Genomic DNA, 19,966 nt, shown 5'->3' on the forward strand with positions numbered 1-19,966 from the left:
GTTCCGAAAATTAGACATTCGAATATGGGTATTATAACATCACAACGTAAAGAAATTGCAGATGCATTTAAAGACTAGGGGATAAACAGCCAAACAAGGAAAGAAAAATTAAAACCTTTTTGGATTCTCTTAAATTAAATAGATTGACGAAAGAGGAGTCTGAAGTAATGGTTAATCCCATTACAGAGGAAGAAATACAGAAAAGTATTGGCAAACTCAAAAATAACAAATCGCCAGGAGTAGATGGCTTCCCGGGAGAATTTTATAAAGCTTTCATAAATGAATTAACCCCAATTCTGTCGAATGTATAATTACACATTAGAGAAGGGAGATCCTCCAAAGTCATGGGCTGAGGCAGTAATTACAGTTATCCATAAAGCCGGGAAAGATCCCACTCAGTGTTCAGCCTATAGGCCCATAAGCCTCCTTTGCCAGGAATGAAACATTTTAACCTCAATTTTTAGTCCGAGGCAGACCCCCAAATTTCAGAAATTAGTATCATAAGAGGGCACCAATGTTGCTCTTTTTTATTCAACAGAGGGATGTCCCTGGACCACAAAAATGCATGATAGCAATTCTTAGTGGGTAGCTTAAGGTACAAAAATCACCAATTTTATGTATGACCCTCCCAAAATTTGTCGAAAGTCAGTTATTTCTTTAATTCATTATTTTTGGTACCAAAACATTTATACATGGTGATATCTAGGTTGGAATATTGTCAAAACTTTAATTTGTTTCAATAATATAGTTATTATGATTATTGTTCTGCATAAAACATAGTGGTGTACAGCTTTCACTCATTGTTTTAAACTGAAGACCAGTCAGTATATGCTTCCATGTAACAATATATTATACAATTATTGATTAATCTATCAAGTCAATTCATTGTATGCTAATTACCATGGATAACTAAACAACAAGTGAAGTGAATGCTAATTGCCCACATTGTACATTTGTTGACTGTCCATGTACTGGTGCTTGAGATATCTTTACAATAGATGCACACACATATGCAGAAACACACAAGCAGACATTTACTATATTACACTCCTGAAGGCAGACAATAAACATCAAATTAATTTACTGCTTGCAGAAATATGTATAAGGCTCAGAGAGATCTCCTCAAAAGAAACTGCCTAAAATTTAAAACAAGTGTTTAATACATTGCACTGAAGAGGACCCAGAGGGGTGGATTAAGAATGGCGACCTGGAGGTGGACTGGATGATTGGCCCAGCAGCTCCAAAGGCAGTACTTGCCTTCATATCGTGCAAATGTACACGCTCATGCACTCTTCCAAAGTGTACCTGTCTAGCTAATGGTCTTCAGTGTACAGACCTATGCAAACTGGATTGTGACAAGAGAGAGCAGAATGATGTAATGGAAAGTGACATTGACATTGGTGGGGATTAAGATAATGATGACACCCAGATAGCAACATTGTTTCGGCCCAGATCCGGCCCACATCTGGCACTTGTGGAATGCGGATCTGGCCCACATGCAGCGTGGAATGATGGCACTTGGGCGCACCACTCCTGTTTGCCAGATCTGGGCCACAAGCAGGCCATAGCAATGCCACATATCAGCCAGAAGCAAAGAAATAAACCAGAACTGGACCTTATCTGAGCCACAAAACCTGTGTATATTAAATATGGAGTCATCTCAGCCTTAATAAGCCTGTTAACAAGCAGAATCACTGAGGGAAAGAAGAGAACAGAAAAAGAGACGAGCAGTAACACAAGAACTACAACTGACTTCAGCCACAGCCTTAGATGAAATCAACTGAAGAGAAAAGAAGACATTAAATCTGTGAAGATCTCAGCAGAGGAGGATTAAACAACTCCACAAACAGCATTACCAGCTTCACTTATTACTAACCAGACTGACTTTATTTCTGTCAGACGTCTACAGAAGTTTTTATTGAGAATTAACAGAGGCTTAACTCTAATGTGTTTCTTTTGAAGTCACCATAACAGTGATTCGTGTTTCCATTAGTTGGGCTCTTAACTCATATATTTTGTCTTTTTTGGCCGCTGTGACAGTGTGTTTGTCAAACACATTTGCAGCAGCAAAGAAAGCTAAAGTGAAATGAGATCAGGTGATGATGGTTACCTGTTGATGGTTTTATAATCATCATGAAACAGCCTGATTCACTGAGATTTTTATAATCTAACAATTGTGTTGTTCCATTAATATTTTCACATCACAAACCCTGTGTTACAGACACTGAATAACTTTGTTACCTGTATGTGACTAAGGGTTTTTTAAATCTGCTCATTTGTACACTCTAGGATTTGATACACTTGACTTGTGGTTTAGTTTTCTTTAAAAGTTCTTCTTGGGGCTAATATCCAACTAGGTGGATGTTCATGAAAATATTTCCTAAAAATGTTGGTATATTGAACCATATTTGCACAAAATATTATTTTGTGTTAATAAAATTTCAAAATTGTGTTAGATTTTCCTTAGTTTTTTGTATATTTTCTCTCCTAAAGAGCCTATATTATGATTTTATTTTACTTTATTTAATTTCACAGTGATATTTCATCATAAAAGAGATCTAAAGCAATAGATATGTCAATATAACACAGTTTATCAATTTTGAGATTTATTTTGCATAATTATATTTTTTCAGTTTAAATGTAAAATTTGTAATTTTCATACCTTAAGCTACATACATGGCACTGCTATCATGCATTTTTGTGGTCAGGGGGCATGCCTGTTTTGAAAAATAAACAATAGAATTGGTGCCCTTTTTGATACCAATTTTCTGCCCGCCTCACGGACTATTTAGCAGAGAGGATTCAAAAACATATCAGAAAATTTGTGAAACCAGACCAGACAGGATTTGTTAGTGGACGTCATGGTGCCGACAATGTTTGGAGAGCTCTGAACATACAGATGATTGCAGGAAAGAGACAGGTCCCTTCCATGATACTTAGTTTAGACACGGAGAATGCATTCGATAGACTGGATTGGACATATTTAAAACAAACATTGACACATATGGGCTTTCATGACACATTTGTTCCATGGATACAAACATTTTATCATAATCCTAAATCAAGAGTTAGGGTGAACGCCCACTGCTCAGAGTTTTTTTTATCTTGGGAGGGGAACAAGACAGGGAGATGCTATGTCCCCGGTTTTGTTTGCACTTAGCATTGAACCCTTGGCCGAGAGCATAAGATGTAATCAGTATATACAAGGAATAACTGATTATGGGGTGTAACACCTCCTTTCTTTTAAAGATGTTACTCTGAGGGGGTTCAACAGAATTTTGACATGTACTGATAAAAATAACTCTTCACAAAACAAATGATCATTTGCTTCAATTTTATTTTCTTCACCAGTGCTTAATAAATGTGTCAAAAAGACAATAGAAATAAAGTCAGAGATCTTGGAGGTCTTTGTCTCTTCAATAAAGAGTCAATGAGATGGAGAAAACTTATCTCTTGGTATGTCTTGTCTTTGATAAGGTGTGTGTTGATGAAGTGATGATGAAGATGCAATGAGTCCCAGATCCCCAAAGTTATTTGAGTGCGATGCAAAGATTGAGTGCGATGCAATGATAGTAATCCTATAATCCTCCATACAAGAAAAGATCGTTTGAAATGAAGACGCTCAGTGAGCTGTCCTCAGCGCCACATAGCTGACCATGTGCAAGGCCATGTGCTGTAGGCTTGATGCTGGTGTGAACCGCTCTCGGATTCACTGTCTCTAGAATTCAGTCCGTGCTCACAAAGGAACATGTGGTAACTAAAAATGTCCTTTCTAGAAAGAAATCAAATAACTAACATCAGTGATCTCAAACAAACACAACATCAAATATAAACCAAACCATACTCACAGTTGAGCAGAAACTCAAAGAGTTCTCAACACAGGACATTGGATGAGAAAGAAGGTAGCACAAGATCAATCCTCAGATTTCCCTCTACCAAACGAACTGACTTACTCTATGGTGTGAGTGTTTATATACCCAGTTACCTCCAGGCAATAGCGCCCTCTAACTGTTCCTGTTGTTACTGCCCGTGACTCCAGTACATCACAACAGGGTCTTAACAAAAATACTTAAAGAACAAATAAATAAATAATACAGAATTACAAAAAGTAACATTTTGTCCGTTACAGGGGGAAACAGTCACAAGATTGCCTTATATGCAGATGACATTTTATTATTCATTGAAAATCCAATTGCATCAATACTAGCTCTCCTTGATTGCCTTGAAGTATATGAATCCATTTCTGGATACAAAATCAATTCAACCAAATCAGAGGCACTTATGATCACTGGAGTCTGGCCCATAGAACTAAACAATAGAACATATTTTAGATGGTCTAAACAGGGATTCAAATATTTAGGAGTTACCATTACACCTAGACTTTCACCGTTGTATCAGGCAAATTATAATAAATTACCATTAAAATAATACCATTAAAAAGGATCTATTAAAGTGGGAAGTGTTGCCACTTTCACTGTTTGGTAGGATTTAGACAATAAGAATGAATATTTTGCCTAGATTGCTCTTTTTATTTCAATCCCTCCCAGTATGGATTCCTGCAACTACATTTAATATGCTAGAAAAACTCTTATCAAAGTTCATATGACAGAATAAACGACCCAGAATAAAATTAAAAACATTGACTTTAGGAAAAGACAGAGGAGGGCTGCGTCTCCCTAATTTAAGATATTATTATTGGGCTGCCCAGCTAGCATCCATAGTGGCATGGATTAACAACGATGTTGAAACAGGATGGGTTAGCATAGAACAGAGCTCTGTACCAAATGCCCCTTTATCAATACTAGCCTTTATGACACCTCAATCTCAGAAAAAGATGAAAATAACAAATATATGGGTTAAGCAAACTCTGAGAGTGTGGACAACAGTTCAGAAAAAACTGAAAGGAGTGGCAACCATATCAAGGGCTATGTCCACAGCAGATAACCCTGAGTTTCTACCCTCTAGGTGGGATGCTATTTTTAAAAGATGGACTGAGAAGGGTCTTACCATGATTGACCAGCTTTTTGATGGAAGTACATTGCGCTCTTTCTCTGATCTTAAAGAGAAGTTTATGTTATCATCAAATGATTTTTTTCAGATACCTACAAATAAGAAACTATATTACAAATCATAAGGAAAGGGAAATAATTAAGAAAGCCCCGACTAATGTGGAACAGTATTTCATTGCTATAATCAAACAACACCCATTACATAAAAAGCACATGTCGCACATATACAGCAGACTACTGCTTGATTCAACAGATAATACGTTCCATATAAAGACAAAGTGGGAGTTTGAAATGAATGATCATATAGAGGATGAGACTAGGGTAAACATATGCACAGGATGTCATAAGGGCATCAACAGTCATAACTGGAAAGTTTGACTGGAAAACAAAAATCAGGTTTTTTTAGAACACCACAGGTGATATAAAAATTTGTGGATAATCCAGAAGCAGATAAATGTTGGAGGGAGTGTGGGAAGGTAGGAGACCACACACACATATTTTGGGAATGTCCAAAATTATTTACATTTTGGCAAGGGGTTAAGGATGAGATTATGAAAATTATGCATGTAGATCTGCCTTTTACTCCCCTATATTTTTTGCTTGAAGGAATACCCCAAGATTTTTGTAGTCAAGACCAGAGATATATTCTGCATGTCCTCCTATTATGTGCACGAAAAACCATTACAATTAATTGGATGAAAACACACCCACCCAAAATGAGTCAATGGAGAGAAAAACTTATATCTATTTATAGAATGGAACATATGACTGCCCAACTCCAACTGAAAATGGACACTTTCATACAAAGGTGGACACCTATTAGTATATATATGGAGACATTGAGGGTGAACTGAACTGATTGGTGTCCATCCATCTTCTACCGCTTATCCGGGGCCGGGTCGCGGGGGCAGCAGTCTAAGCAGGGATGCCCAGACTTCCCTCTCCCTCGACACTTCCTCCAGCTCTTCCGGGGGGACACCGAGGCGTTCCCAGGCCAGCCGGGAGACATAGTCTCTCCAGCGTGTCCTAGGTCTTCCCCGGGGTCTCCTCCCGGTGGGACATGCCCGGAACGCCTTCCCAGGAAGGCGTCCAGGAGGCATCCGGAAAAGATGCCCGAGCCACCTCAACTGACCCCTCTCGATGTGGAGGAGCAGCGGCTCTACTCTGAGCTCCTCCCGAGTGACCGAGCTTCTCACCCTATCTCTAAGGGAGCGCCCAGCCACCCTGCGGAGAAAGCTCATTTCGGTCGCTTGTATCCGGGATCTTGTCCTTCTGGTCACGACCCAAAGCTCATGACCATAGGTGAGAGTAGGAACGTAGATTGACCGGTAAATCGAGAGCTTCGCCTTGCGGCTCAGCTCCTTCTTCACCACGACAGACTGGTACAGCGACCGCATTACTGCAGAAGCTGCACCGATCCGTCTGTCAATCTCCCGTTCCATCCTTCCCTCACTCGTGAACAAGACCCTGAGATACTTGAACTCCTCCACTTGAGGCAGGAACTCTCCACCAACCTGAAGCGGGCAAGCCACCCTTTTCCGACTGAGGACCATGGCCTCGGATTTGGAGGTGCTGATTCTCATCCCGGCCGCTTCACACTAGGCTGCAAACCGTCCCAGTGCATGCTGGAGGTCCTGGTTTGATGAGGCCAACACGACCACATCATCCGCAAAAAGCAGAGATGAAATCGTGTGGTCCCCAAACCTGACCCCCTCCGGCCCCTGGCTGCGCCTAGAAATTCTGTCCATAAAAATTATGAACAGAACCGGTGACAAAGGGCAGCCCTGCCGGAGTCCAACACGCACCGGGAACAAGTCTGACTTACTGCTGGCAATACGAACCAAGCTCCTGCTCCGGTCGTACAGGGACCGGATAGCCCTTAGCAAAGGGCCCCGGACCCCATACTCCCGGAGCACCCTCCACAGGCCGCCGTGAGGGACACAGTCGAATGCCTTCTCCAAATCCACAAAGCACATGTGGATTGGTTGGGCAAACTCCCATGAACCCTCCAGCACCCTGTAGAGGGTATAGAGCTGATCCAGTGTTCCACGACCGGGACGAAAACCACACTGTTCCTCCTGAATCCGAGGTTCTATTATCGGCCGGATTCTCCTCTCCAGTACCCTGGCGTAGACTTTCCCAGGGAGGCTGAGAAGTGTGATCCCCCTATAGTTGGAGCACACCCTCCGATCCCCCTTCTTGAAAAGAGGGACCACCACCCCGGTCTGCCAGTCCAAAGGTACTGTCCCCAACCGCCACGCGATGTTGCAGAGGCGTGTCAGCCAAGACAGCCCCACAACATCCAGAGACTTGAGGTACTCAGGGCGGATCTCATCCACCCCCGGTGCCTTGCCACCGAGGAGTTTCTTGACTACCTTGGTGACTTCAGCTTGGGTGATGGACGAGTCCACCTCCGAGCCCTCAGCCTCTGCTTCCTCAATGGAAGACGTGACGGCGGGATTGAGGAGATCCTCGAAGTATTCCTTCCACCGTCCGGTGATATCCCCAGTCGAGGTCAACAGCTGCCCACATCCACTGTAAACAGCATTGGTAGGGCACTGCTTCCCCCTCCTGAGGCGCCGGACGGTTTGCCAGAATCTCTTCGAGGCCGACCGATAGTCCTTCTCCATGGCCTCACCGAACTCCTCCCAGGCCCGAGTTTTTGCCTCCACAACCACCCGGGCTGCAGTCCGCTTGGCCCGTCGGTACCCATCAGCTGCCTCAGGAGTCCCACAAGCCAGCCAGGCCCGATAGGACTCCTTCTTCAGCTTGACGGCATCCCTTACTTCCGGTGTCCACCACCGGGTTCGGGGAATGCCGCCTCGACAGGCACCGGAGACCTTACGGCCACAGCTCAGAGTGGCCGCGTTGACAATGGAGGTGGAGAACATGGTCCACTCGGACTCAATATCTCCAACCTCCCTCGGGATCTGGTCGAAGCTCTGTCGGAGGTGGGAGTTGAAGATCTCTCTGACAGGGGATTCGGCCAAGCGTTCCCAACAGACCCTCACAGTACGTTTGTGTCTGCCGAGTCTGTCCAGCTTCCTCCCCCGCCATCGGATCCAACTCACCACCAGGTGGTGATCAGTTGACAGCTCCGCCCCTCTCTTCACCCGAGTGTCCAAAACATACGGCCGGAGGTCGGATGAAACGACTACAAAGTCGATCATCGACCACCGGCCTAGGGTGTCCTGGTGCCATGTGCACTGATGGACACCCTTATGCTTGAACATGGTGTTCGTTATGGACAAGCTGTAACTAGCACAGAAGTCCAATAACAGAACCCCACTCGGGTTCAGATCAGGGGGGCCGTTCCTCCCAATCACGCCCCTCCAGGTGTCACTGTCGCTGCCCACGTGGGCGTTGAAGTCCCCCAGTAGAACGATGTAGTCCCCAGTCGGAGCACTTTCCAGCACCCCTCCCAGAGACTCCAAGAAGGCCGAGTACTCTGCACTGCCGTTCGGCCCGTAAGCACAAACGACAGTGAGAGACCTATCCCCGACCCGAAGGCGCAGGGAAGCGACCCTCTCGTTCACCGGGGTAAACTCCAACACATGGCGGCTGAGCTGGGGGGCTATAAGCAAACCCACACCAGCCCGCCGCCTCTCACCATGGGCAACTCCAGAGTGGTGAAGAGTCCATCCTCTCTCGAGGAGTGTGGTTCCAGAGCCCAAGACGTGCGTAGAGGTGATCCCAACTATCTCTAGTCGGAATCTCTGAACCTCACGCACAACCTCAGGCTCCTTCCCCGCCAGAAAGGTGACATTCCATGTCCCTAGAGCTAGATTCCGCGTCCAGGGATCGGGTTGTCTAGGCCCCCGCCTTTGACTGCCGCCCGATCCACTTAGCACCGGCCCCTTACGGTCCCTCCTGCAGGTGGTGGGTCCACGGGAGGGTGGCCCCACGTCGCTCCTTCGGGCTGAGCCCGGCCGGACCCCATGGGGTGAGGCCCGACCACCAGGCGCTCGCCTACGAGCCCCAACCCCGGGCCTGATGGGCCCCCACACTGATTGGTGTGAAACTTTTAATTATTCCCTGTTGTATAAAAAAAAAGATATATATATATATTTTTTTCTTCTTTCTTTTCTTTCATTCTACTATTGTATAATGCTTTATGTATTTTCTTTTTCTTTTCTTTTTCTTTGGGCCACCGTGGTTGTCAAGGAATGTTTAGTTCATTGTTGTCATTTGTTAAAATGTATAAAAAATAAAGTAAAAAAAAAAGCTATTTTTGAGATCATTATGGTACTGCATGTATACATATTATATGTTTGTAATTTATTTTATTTTTATCAGGTGATGTAGTCATGTTGTCTAATATGTTATGTGTATCAGGGCCTAATAATTTAATTGTCTGACAAAGAGCCATATGGTTCGAAACATCACTTTTGGTGATAAATGTGCAATAAATAATTTCTGTATTTATGGAGCTATGGTGTGCCAAATTTTTCCTTTTGTACAAATGCAAAATGAAAACTAGTAGAACAAGTGTCAATTGTGAGTAGAAACACATTAGGTCATATACAGTAGTTACTTTGCTAGTAGCTAATGACTTCATATGGAACTGCACCAAAAAAAAAAAAAAAAAAAATCTGACTCTTGCTTATGTAAGTGAAGTCAAAGACCTGCAAATCATCTACTAAAGAAAACATCTGTCACAGCTTTTACCATTGTTGAAGAGTTAATCTGCCTTTCCTATTAATCTTGCCTACTATCTCGGACAATCAGGTACAATTGTTTCGACCACTAGTGGCTTGCATTGAACTTTCAAATTGGTCGTGAATCAGCTGTTACCCTCCACTTATTTAAAACAAATTACTGTCAATTTGTGCAATAATTCGCAGTAATTATAAAATGGTTATTTAGGACATAATTATTCATAACCGGCATTTTTACTGAAATAGTGTTAAAAAATTATTTAAGTGGGAAAATATTGGTAATGTTCACCTTGTGCTCATAGAGAAGAATACATCACATTTGTTGGGGTGATCGCAGAAGTTCAAGCCACAAAAGCTTTAATACTTTAGACCACCCTAAGTTCAAATCGCATCAGAATTTCCTGCATATGCATTTGGTCGGAACTCTACACAGATTCTGTACTACTCTGCTTTGGGAATTAATGACTTCTGCTTTGTCATTTGTCAGAGATAGTGAAAAGGCATCTTTATTATCAGAAATTTATCTAGTAAGGTTTTTTTTTTTTTTTATTATAACCAAAACAATAAAATATGATAAATAAAAGATCATCAAATAATCTGCAAAATAATTAATTTGTACTTAATTGTGTGTTATAGAGGGTAAACTAAATTATTTTGTCATTGGCAGTTATTGTGTATGTTTTTTACTTTGCCTTTTTTTTTTATCTTTGTGTGTTAGTACTGTAGATAACAACATGTTTCTGTTGCAGAGAAGAGAGTGAGAGCGTTCTGACGCTGAAAGGTCTCACTCCAACTGGCATGCTGCCCAGTGGCGTTCTATCTGGAGGCAAAGAGAAACTCCAGAATGGTAAGAAGCGCACACACACTCGTTCTGTGGTCAGGAATATGTAAATCACTTTAATATTTCTTTCTAAATCAGAGCTCTTTCCATGGCTGTTATTTTCACAGTATCGATCAGTACATTTAGAGATGATTTACATCTTTTAATTTCCCCAGGTAGTGTTTTCACATTTACAGCCAAGTCTACTCTATTTCAGCTTAACAAATATGTAATTTACAAATATGCACAGTCTGGTAGGTTTATTCAATGTAAAGTCTCTGCACCCCCTGGTGGTTGTGTTGTGAAACTTATATTCTTTCCTCTTTGCTTCTTTTCCTTTGGCCTCTCTCTCTCTCTCTCTCTCTCTCTCTCTCTCTCTCTCTCTCTCTCTCTCTCTCTCTCTCCAATCTTTTTCAAATATTGTCTCTTCTTCATTCTCCTGTCTCCCTAGAAACTGCAGGTATAATCAGTTGTGCAAGTATAATTCAGATCATCTGTTCTTAAGAAACATAGTTTCACTCTTTGCCACCATTTATTCAAAGGAGCCCCTAGTGAATCAACACAAATGCTTTTGTACAAGATCGAATAAGGACTCAGGGAACATGTTTTAACCTTAGATTCACTAGGTCCAGATTTAACACCGCTTTTGGTGGACAAGATATCAGTAAGGAATCTTAAAGATTGAAGATGTCTTAAAGATCACAGAATTTGGCTGCAAAATTAGCAGCACAACTAGCACATTTAGATGTATTAATTGCTTTATAAGAACAAGACTCTTAAAGGCCACAATATTAAAATTAAATTAGTTAATGGATGCAATTTGATTTCTCATATATTGAGCCCAATTGTCTCAAATTGTGATAATATGTTACAATATTACTCTTTTTACTGTTTTTTTTTTTATCCAATAAATGCAGTCTTAACACCAACATTTTGAACGGAACTGTAATTTCTGTTGACACTGGAATTTGGGACAGTACAAATAGAAGTGCCTGTCCCTTTTTTCTCAATAAAAAAAAAAAAAAACATGATTTGCTGATTGCTATTGATAGTCATTGGAGGTGGTATTAGAGGAAGAGGACATTCTTACTCTAGAGAAAATGATTTATTTTACACAAATTTAGATGTACAGAGTGCATGATTGGTTATGAATATTTTTGTTCCAATTTCCAGAGAAAGTGAAAGACCAAAATTTTAATTGTTAAATTAATCTTTGTTTTATTTAAATACATTTTTCCACTTTTTGGAGTGCAATAGCATGCTAACAGATAGGAACTGAAAACACATAGCTGCTTTTGATTTCATGGGGTCTCCTTGTAATCATTTAAATAAATGACAGTTTTGTGATGCTGGACATAGTGAATCAGAAAGGGAAGAATGTACCTAAAATAACACAATTAAGCATTTCAATGCTGTTTTGTCATCATTACATAAAGAGGCATGAATAAATGTGTAATTTTAGCACATTGTCTAGTGATACTTCATTAAGTCTCACCTTATATCTGTATCATCATGCCCCTTTACACAGAATACACAAAACTGACAAGATGTAAATTCAATTTAATTGGTCTTGTCTTTCACAAATCAAGGCAGAAATCAAACTTGCTCTTGTCATACTGGCATGTTCTGTCTATTACTTCATTTGGAAACACTTGATCCTATGCAGTAATTTCATTGCTTATATTTTCTATTAGGTTTAGCTTTAGTTTTAAAAACTAGTTTTACTTAAATAATACAACATGTAACCCAAATTTGATGTGAGTGGCCATGTTTGCATGTGGCTGTCTGGTCTGGGAACATGCCAGAGATAGAGTGATGTCAGCGATGTTCTGCTACAGCATTGGTAGAATCACAACAGATGCCCAACCCTTGTACATGGACATCATTGTGCTTTTACTTCAATGTTGTGCCCCCATCACAGCTGATGTCTTTAGCGTTTAGCTTTAATGTGTTTTGTGTATATGTGTGTGTGTGTGTGTGTGTGTGTGTGTGTGTGTGTGTGTGTGTGTGTGTGTGTGTGTGTGTGTGTGTGTGTGTGTGTGTGTGTGTGTGTGTGTGTGTGTGCTGTTCTGAACTTTTTAAAGTGTATTCTTGTAGTTTTATATGATTACTTGTGATGATTGTGCTAAGGTGAATGTAGAATAAGGTAAGTTGAAAATAATCATACACAATGCAAGGATGGTGGATTTTCTTGTTCTGTAAGCTGACAGAACTTCAAAGAATGCCATTGTTTTTACCAAAAAAAAAAAACACAAAATCAAAGTGGCTGTTAAAAACCCTTGAACCCAGCTTTTGGGTCACGTCTTCCCCTTGCTTTGGTGTTGCTATTCACAATAAATAATGAAATGTAGTTCTCCTGGTATATTATACAGATTTTAAAACAAAGTAATGGAAGACACAATCATTGATCTCCTTCATATCCCTTTGATTGCTTTGACTGACCATTAAGTCTGATGTACTTTGGCTTCGTCATTAATTTCCAATTTATGTCATGTCTCCCAAACTCATCTCTCATAGTAAGAGTCAAATCTCTGTGTCACATTGCCTCATCTGCAACTAACTACCCATCATTTGTCCTGCTCTCTCTCTCTCTCTCCCTCTCTCTCTACCCTATTATTTCCCTCCGTCCTGGCCTTGTAGTGGGCCTAGTGTAATTATAATGATGTTGTGTGTTTATTTGGGCTCTTTTGCTGTTCATCTGACTGGACAAATGTAACCTGTTCTCACTCGTTTTGCAATCCCCCTTCTTCTTCTCTTCAGCTACTGTTGAGGCTATAGAGGCAGATGAAGGTAAATAGGTCTACAGCCCCTTCCCCTCTTTCTGTTGCATCTGTGCAACAGATAAAGGGTTCCACAGGGTTCATTCATGTCAATGTAGCTTGTGTAGTGTGTTGGGTGTTTGGCCAGATTACACTGTACTGTTAGTGTGTTGAGCAGAAGTAGGAAAAGAAAAGACGAAACACACACAGAAAAATGCTTTGATCGTTTTAAAGGGGATCAAACCGTTCTGGAAAACACAGGTTTTGTTGAAAAAGCTGTGGTCAGTCAAATCACGGTAACATAATGCATCAGATTGAAATCACAATAGTTATATTTCAAAATATGTTCCAATTGACAATATTGGTGTATTTACAATAAGAATATATTTTCTGCAAACACAGAGTGCTTAAATGTGGCACAAACACAATTTTGGCCTATTCACAAGTCTAATTAATGTAAAATTGCATTTTTATAACCCTAAAACTGTCTGGACCCCTGTAAAACAATGAGCTGATGTAGTTGCCCTTTGTTCTTGCACAAATGTTCCTTTTTAATTGCTAAACATTAGCTCTAGACTCAAAACACTCACACATTTGTGGGTCTCCCTCAGTTAAAAAGAATAAAATCCTCAGCAAGAACAATGTCAGCTGCTTGCTAAATAGCAGGTTTGTAACTGCTATTTACATCCTAAGTGTTCTGTGGTTGTTCTTGAACATTTCTCCTAGAGGAAGAGGTGCCAACTGTGTTGATACTCTCATCCATATTTTTTTTCTATTTGTGGTTACTCTGTGACTGTGTCATGTCCTTGTGTTTCTTTACCGCTAATAACCTACGTCTGACCTCTACACAAATCGTGTTCATTGTACATAGGAAACCCTCTGCTAAATAACTGGAAAGTTACACAATTCACAAAAAACAATTTGATCTTTGTATTTCCCTGTAGTTTGCTGCATGTTTTCAACAGGTGTAACGTGGTTCCCTTTCGAGAGAACTCAATGCTGCATCAGAATGTTGACGCTATGGAAACGCTTCTGCTTGACCGGTTTCTGAAGCATATGAAATCAAGCTAATTCTATTGGCTGCCGGTAGTCATATGACGTGAAATGGCTCGTCGCATGACTCCAAATGGTGCCTGCATTGAACCCTTATCAGCTTCTTTGTCTTCAGGATTCGCTGTGTGTGCTTAGCACAGTTTAGCCTCGCAGATCAGAAGAATCCTCAAAACAAACCTCTTATTGTTGTTTTCTCCTAGCGATTACTTCGCTAAAGAGAGTAGCGGATTTGCAGGCCCTGTCTGTTGCTTTCTCCTGCTTTGAGTTTGCTCAGTGTGGAGTCTAAACTATTCTACATCCTAGGCCTGATTATGTTCCAATGTTACCTTCCTCAGTTCCACGATGAGTGGTTCTTCAGGCCTTCTGTCCTCCGCTTTTCAATCTGCAGATCAGGATAGGCTGAATATTTTATGCCCTTTTTGGGCCCTTAGTATTTATGTCCATCACTCAGGCCAGTGGCGTAAATCAGAACAACTGTTTGTCTGTTTTGGATCACGCAGCAGGGGCTCTGCGGTTGTGATTGTGCAGGCTATTTCTGAGGCTTATGGGCTGTGTGAAATACCTTCAATATTCAATATTAGTTCCTCAATATTAGTTCTACAGGTTCTTAGGTTCTTGCTCTTTAAGTTTGTCACTTCCTTAGAGCAGGCATCCTTTCAGTAAGGCATAGTGGGTATTGACGTTCCCATAGCATCAACATTCAATTGTGTTGCGTTCTCTCAAAAGGGAACGTCTCTTGTTTTGACTATAACCCTGAGTATATTCTTGTTCCCTGAGTAGTGAACAAGACACTGTGTCTCGTTACCCTAATTCCTGCATGCCTGAGTATCTTCTATCAGCCAATCAGAAGCTGATGATGTTCATTGCAGTCGCCATTTTATAGTCATGCCACTTTAAGTAATTTTACGTCATATGACTACCGGCAGTCAATAGAATTAGTGTGATTTCACATGTGCTTCAGAGACCGGTCATAAGTAAGCGTTCCTATAGTGCCTGTTTACACCTGTCCACTTCATGCGTTTTCTCAGATTGAATAGTTATCAGATCGTGAAAAGACCAGGTGTAAATTCCCTGATCTTGCCAATTGTAAATTGCCGATCTCTCAAACCACATCAGGAGGTGGACTCGGCCGCATTCCAGATGAAACTGGGCAAGTCTAAATGCATCTGGTTGTTGAAACCACATATTTAAATTTTACTCCTCCCAAAATGTTAGAAAATAAATGTGTGAGAGCGTGTTATAAGCTATATGACATATTATAGCCAGATATTACGGCGCTACTGCAACACACATCGCTGCAAATGAATCTGTGTATCTTTTCAGCAAGCCCATGCGCAAACTGCCGCAAATAAAACAGAAAGTAAGTCGTAGATGCTCAAAACGCAATCATCTTCATTAAAAGTAGTGAGACTAAATGGTCTGATGCCGCTCTCAATCCTATTGCGGTCTTTGATCTTGAAATTAGCTGATGATAAATAAAATGCAGCTCATATCTGTTGCATTCGCTGACATGAACTCCATTAAATTCACGGGAATTGAAGATCGGATTTATATCCGTTTTGCAGAGATACATGTAAGTGGGCAAGTGTAAACGTAACTGTTTTAACAAATCAGATAGTTGTCCGATCAGTAAAAACGCATTAAATTACCAGTTGTCGACATTCTGATGCAGCGTCTCGTTCCTTACTCAGGAAATCAGGGTTAAAGTCATAATTAGACGTTAGCTTAGCACCAAGTTCCTTGTTAGTGTATATTTGCAAAGTCAGTTATTTATTTTGTCTTTTTTTTTGTCTTTTATCAAGAGTTTTATTTGGTTATTCAAATGATTTCATCCTCTAGCTTTTCATTTATACATCCTCCTTTTTGAGAGTGGTGGGAAGCTCTGTTCTAGATAGCCAGTGAATGCTCAGGTTTGTGCAGGATATCTTGAAAACTTTCAGTGCCTCATTGAGTGATGCAAAGAATGCTACTTCATTCGAAGGCCCTCCAGAACCGAGACCACCCAGCACTGCCCCAGTAATCCTACAATTGGTGACCAGTGTGGATATATTGTTTTCTCTTCATATATCTTATATATTATAACACCTTGCTTCAAGTACTTTGCAAGAAGTTTTGCTTTTTCTCAATATTGGTCTCTCTATGTGACATAGACATTGTGTGTGTATAAATGATTTGTGAAGTATTCATATGCACAATGTAGTATACTGAATGTTGAGTTATAAAATATCACACTTTTTGTAAAAAAATTGTTAGAAAATTGCAACTTGGCTTGAGTGAAACTTTGTGCCATTGGCTCAAATATTATTGCAGTTCAACTTTGCTCAAGTACTGTGTGAACTTCAAGCAGTTAAATTACAAAATAAACTAAGGAGTGTGTACTTGTTGAACCATCTTTCTTCTTTTCTGCTACAGCAATCAAAGGTTTCTCACCTCAGCACAAGATCAGCAGCTTCGCGGAGGCTAAAGGGCTGGACCGCATCAATGAACGAATGCCACCCCGCCGAAACGCCATGCCCTGTGACGCCAGCCTCAACTCTCTCAATAAGGCTTTGTCGTCCGAGACCAACGGCACTGAGGGCAAGACCAGCAGTGGCAGCGACAATATACAGTGATCCTGCATCAATCCCGCACGGTCGCCACAGCGATTAAGCCCCTCCCTATCTTTTTCCATGCCATATATGATGGAGGGAAAGGAAGGATTTGGAGTGTAGAGTTAGAGGAGAGGAAAAAAGGAAGAAGGACAAGAGAGATAAAGGAGAGAGGTCGTGAGGGGGAGAGCAGCATTTCAAACATAATACAGAGTGACACTTTGGATATGCCTTTAATTTTAAATTTTTTTGGAGGGTGGGGCATAAAAACTATAAAAAGTTGTCGTGGGAGAGGGGATTATCTGGGTTTCAGCATAAAGAATTACAGCAGGTGTCTGAGAGATCTTATGTGAAAAGAACTTTACTTACTGGATATAAGATTTTTGTTAGTTTCTCTTTTTGTGTGTAACTTCTTACTAAATAATGTACGTTTACAAAAATACAGCACTAAAAATGGACAGAAAGTAAAAAAAGTTTTTAACAAAAAGGGTGTACAAACTAAGTAAGGATAATTTATTGATACATTTTTTGCTACTCTTATAAACTAGCTCTATAGTAAATTAGGCAGTCTTAAAAGAATGTTGCAACATTGTTATAATGCCAAAAATGGAACGTTTTATGGTTTTGTACAGATTATGCTTACCTCAGGTTTCTTTGGTGTGTGCTTGGATCCTACTTTTTGTGTAATTGCAAGCTAGCTTGCTGAATATGGATTTTCTTGGAGTTAAAAACTGGAATTTACATTTATCATTTGCATATATGTCTTTGTTTTCATTGGGTAAATCTGGGGGTAGATTTATTGTGGCTTGCTGGAAAATGTGTGATTTTATTAATATTATTTTTTCTGCTTTTCAAACAATGAGATCAAAATATATATATATATATATATATATAAAGCACCTATGTTCTGTAAAAAAAAAAAAAAAAAAAAAGAAAAAAACAGAAAAAGAAAGAATGAGAAGGAAAGCGAGAGTAAAAGGTGATTGATCTGCCTATGCATGTTTTATAAGACTTAACTAAGAAAATTTGAATTACCTTGGCTGCCAAGGCCTGTTTTTACCTGTAGTGACCTTAGTGGACAAGTCCTGGAAATGTACCGCCATTCTTAGCTATTACGCTTGCAAAAGCTTCAGGCCTTTAACTTGTTTTGTAATCAAAGCATCTACTATTAATATGGATGAGGAATCATGGTTTTAAACAAATGCTTGCATGTAGACCAGTAGTCTGAATTAGCATGTTTAGGTGTCACGTAAACTAAGTTTGTGCTTCTCTAATGTCAAACTTAAAATGCATGATAGCTGTTAGGTTTAGATTATTTATTTTCTTTCTCTTTTTTTTTTTTTTTTTTTTTTTTGTAAAGTTGCCACAGACAAAAGTGTAATTTTCATATTATTATTATGATTAATTCTGCTTTGTATATCAGTTTATTGTTGCTAAATACTTCACAAAAAAATAAACTACATCACTGTTTTTTTTTTTTTTTAAACAAGTGCCCAAGTAATTCACTACACAAAATGAAGCCTTGCTTTTATAATTTAACTTTCAAACTGTTGGCAGATGACGCATGCACTCGCAACTATGAAAAAGGTATTTTATATTACTGTTCAATAAAATTGTGCATGAAACTCAGTCTTGTCAACAGCTTGTGTGAGTTTTTTGACTAGGAATGATTGTGGACATTCTTGGTATTTTTGCCATGAAAGCATTTCTGTAATGCACTTAAACTAATATTTAGCAGACTTTTGCCTTTTTGATATTGGTCTGAGTTTGCAGCAAAAATAAATAAAATAAATTATATATATATATATATATATATATATATATATATATATATATATATATATATATATATATATATATATATATATATAAAATGCATTCATGTGATGGATTTTGCATCTGCCAAACAGAAGCAAATTTGGCTCAGGGTCCACAAAAACACTCTGGAAGCTGGAGCCTGGAGGCCATGAATATTGGACAAGGAATAACAACCGATTAGGAAATGAGTACTTGGCAGCCACATTACCATGAGGTTTTTCCTTCGAAGGACATGATTAAGTTCTTTGATAAAAATCTGGCAACACAAGAGGATGCATTTCAAGCCATTATGAAAACACCATTGCTGAATAGGTGGAAAGGAAGTTTATGTGAGGTTGTGCAGTCTGTTTCCTTTAAAAACAATTGCTGAACGTAACATCAGTGAATGTGATTTTAATTTTCAGTCATTATTTTTTTTTTTAATAAATGGCATCAAGTAAGGCATGTAATGTGATTTCATGGGAGCCTGACCTTGGATTATCTTTCATCTGAAAGGTGTTCTTGTGAAAATATTAATATTGATGATATGCTTTGGACTCCTTATTGTATCAAATGAATTCAGGCTTTGCAGAACATTAACTGTTTACTCCGAAGGAGTGTGTTTTTGAATTTCCCTTTCCTGTATATTTGTGAGGCACAATAGAGTAGGAAGGAAATAGATTATCACATCCTGTTTTGGGATAAGATGGAATTAAGCAAAGTTCTGCTAAGGAGCCAACCTTGTCTTCCTAGGATTGGTGATGTGGTCATTTAATGGATTAAATGGATGGTTGTAGAATTGCAATCTTTAAGTAAAATTAATTTATTTCTTTCCTATATTTTCTGGCTTTGATTTAACAGAAAATTAGATAGTATTTTAACCAATATGACACTAACAATCATGCTGTTGCAAATATCAGCAGGTAATCAAGTACACCCAACCAGCACTGTACTGAGGAGGCATCATTGGTCATACATTTCCATAAGGGCAGGAAGCCTACAAGATATAGAACAATGAGTAAAATGTGTTCTAATGATGACTGATAGAAAAACCCTGGCCTGCAGGTATTTCAAGAGCTGCACAAGAGATGACATAGATGAAATCATTAAGAGCCTGATGAACTGTAGGAAATAAACAATTAGTAATTCAGGAAAATAAACAATTTCAAAATAAGAAAATGTTACGTGAAGGTAGTTTGACTTCCCATTGTACTTTGAATTAGAACATTCTGTCAAACTGATAAGGTACCAGGTGCTTAAAGGCACAATATGTAAGATTTTT

The 19,966-nt window shown here is 39.7% G+C and overlaps 1 protein-coding gene across 1 annotated transcript; it reads left to right on the forward strand.

The window, feature by feature from the left end:
- Positions 1 to 4,927: 4,927 nt before the first annotated feature.
- On the forward strand, positions 4,928 to 18,516 carry LOC308686502 (protein phosphatase 3 catalytic subunit alpha-like; the record flags this gene model as incomplete). Its single annotated transcript, XM_081394929.1, has 4 exons — positions 4,928 to 4,965; positions 10,417 to 10,514; positions 13,248 to 13,277; positions 16,712 to 18,516. 4 exons carry the CDS (start codon positions 4,928 to 4,930, stop codon positions 16,909 to 16,911), a joined length of 366 nt encoding a protein of 121 aa, XP_081251055.1. The 3' UTR covers positions 16,912 to 18,516.
- Positions 18,517 to 19,966: the final 1,450 nt, after the last annotated feature.

This window comes from Scardinius erythrophthalmus (assembly GCF_964197995.2).
Source record: "Scardinius erythrophthalmus genome assembly, contig: HAP1_SCAFFOLD_346, whole genome shotgun sequence".
Lineage (NCBI taxonomy): Eukaryota > Metazoa > Chordata > Actinopteri > Cypriniformes > Leuciscidae > Scardinius > Scardinius erythrophthalmus.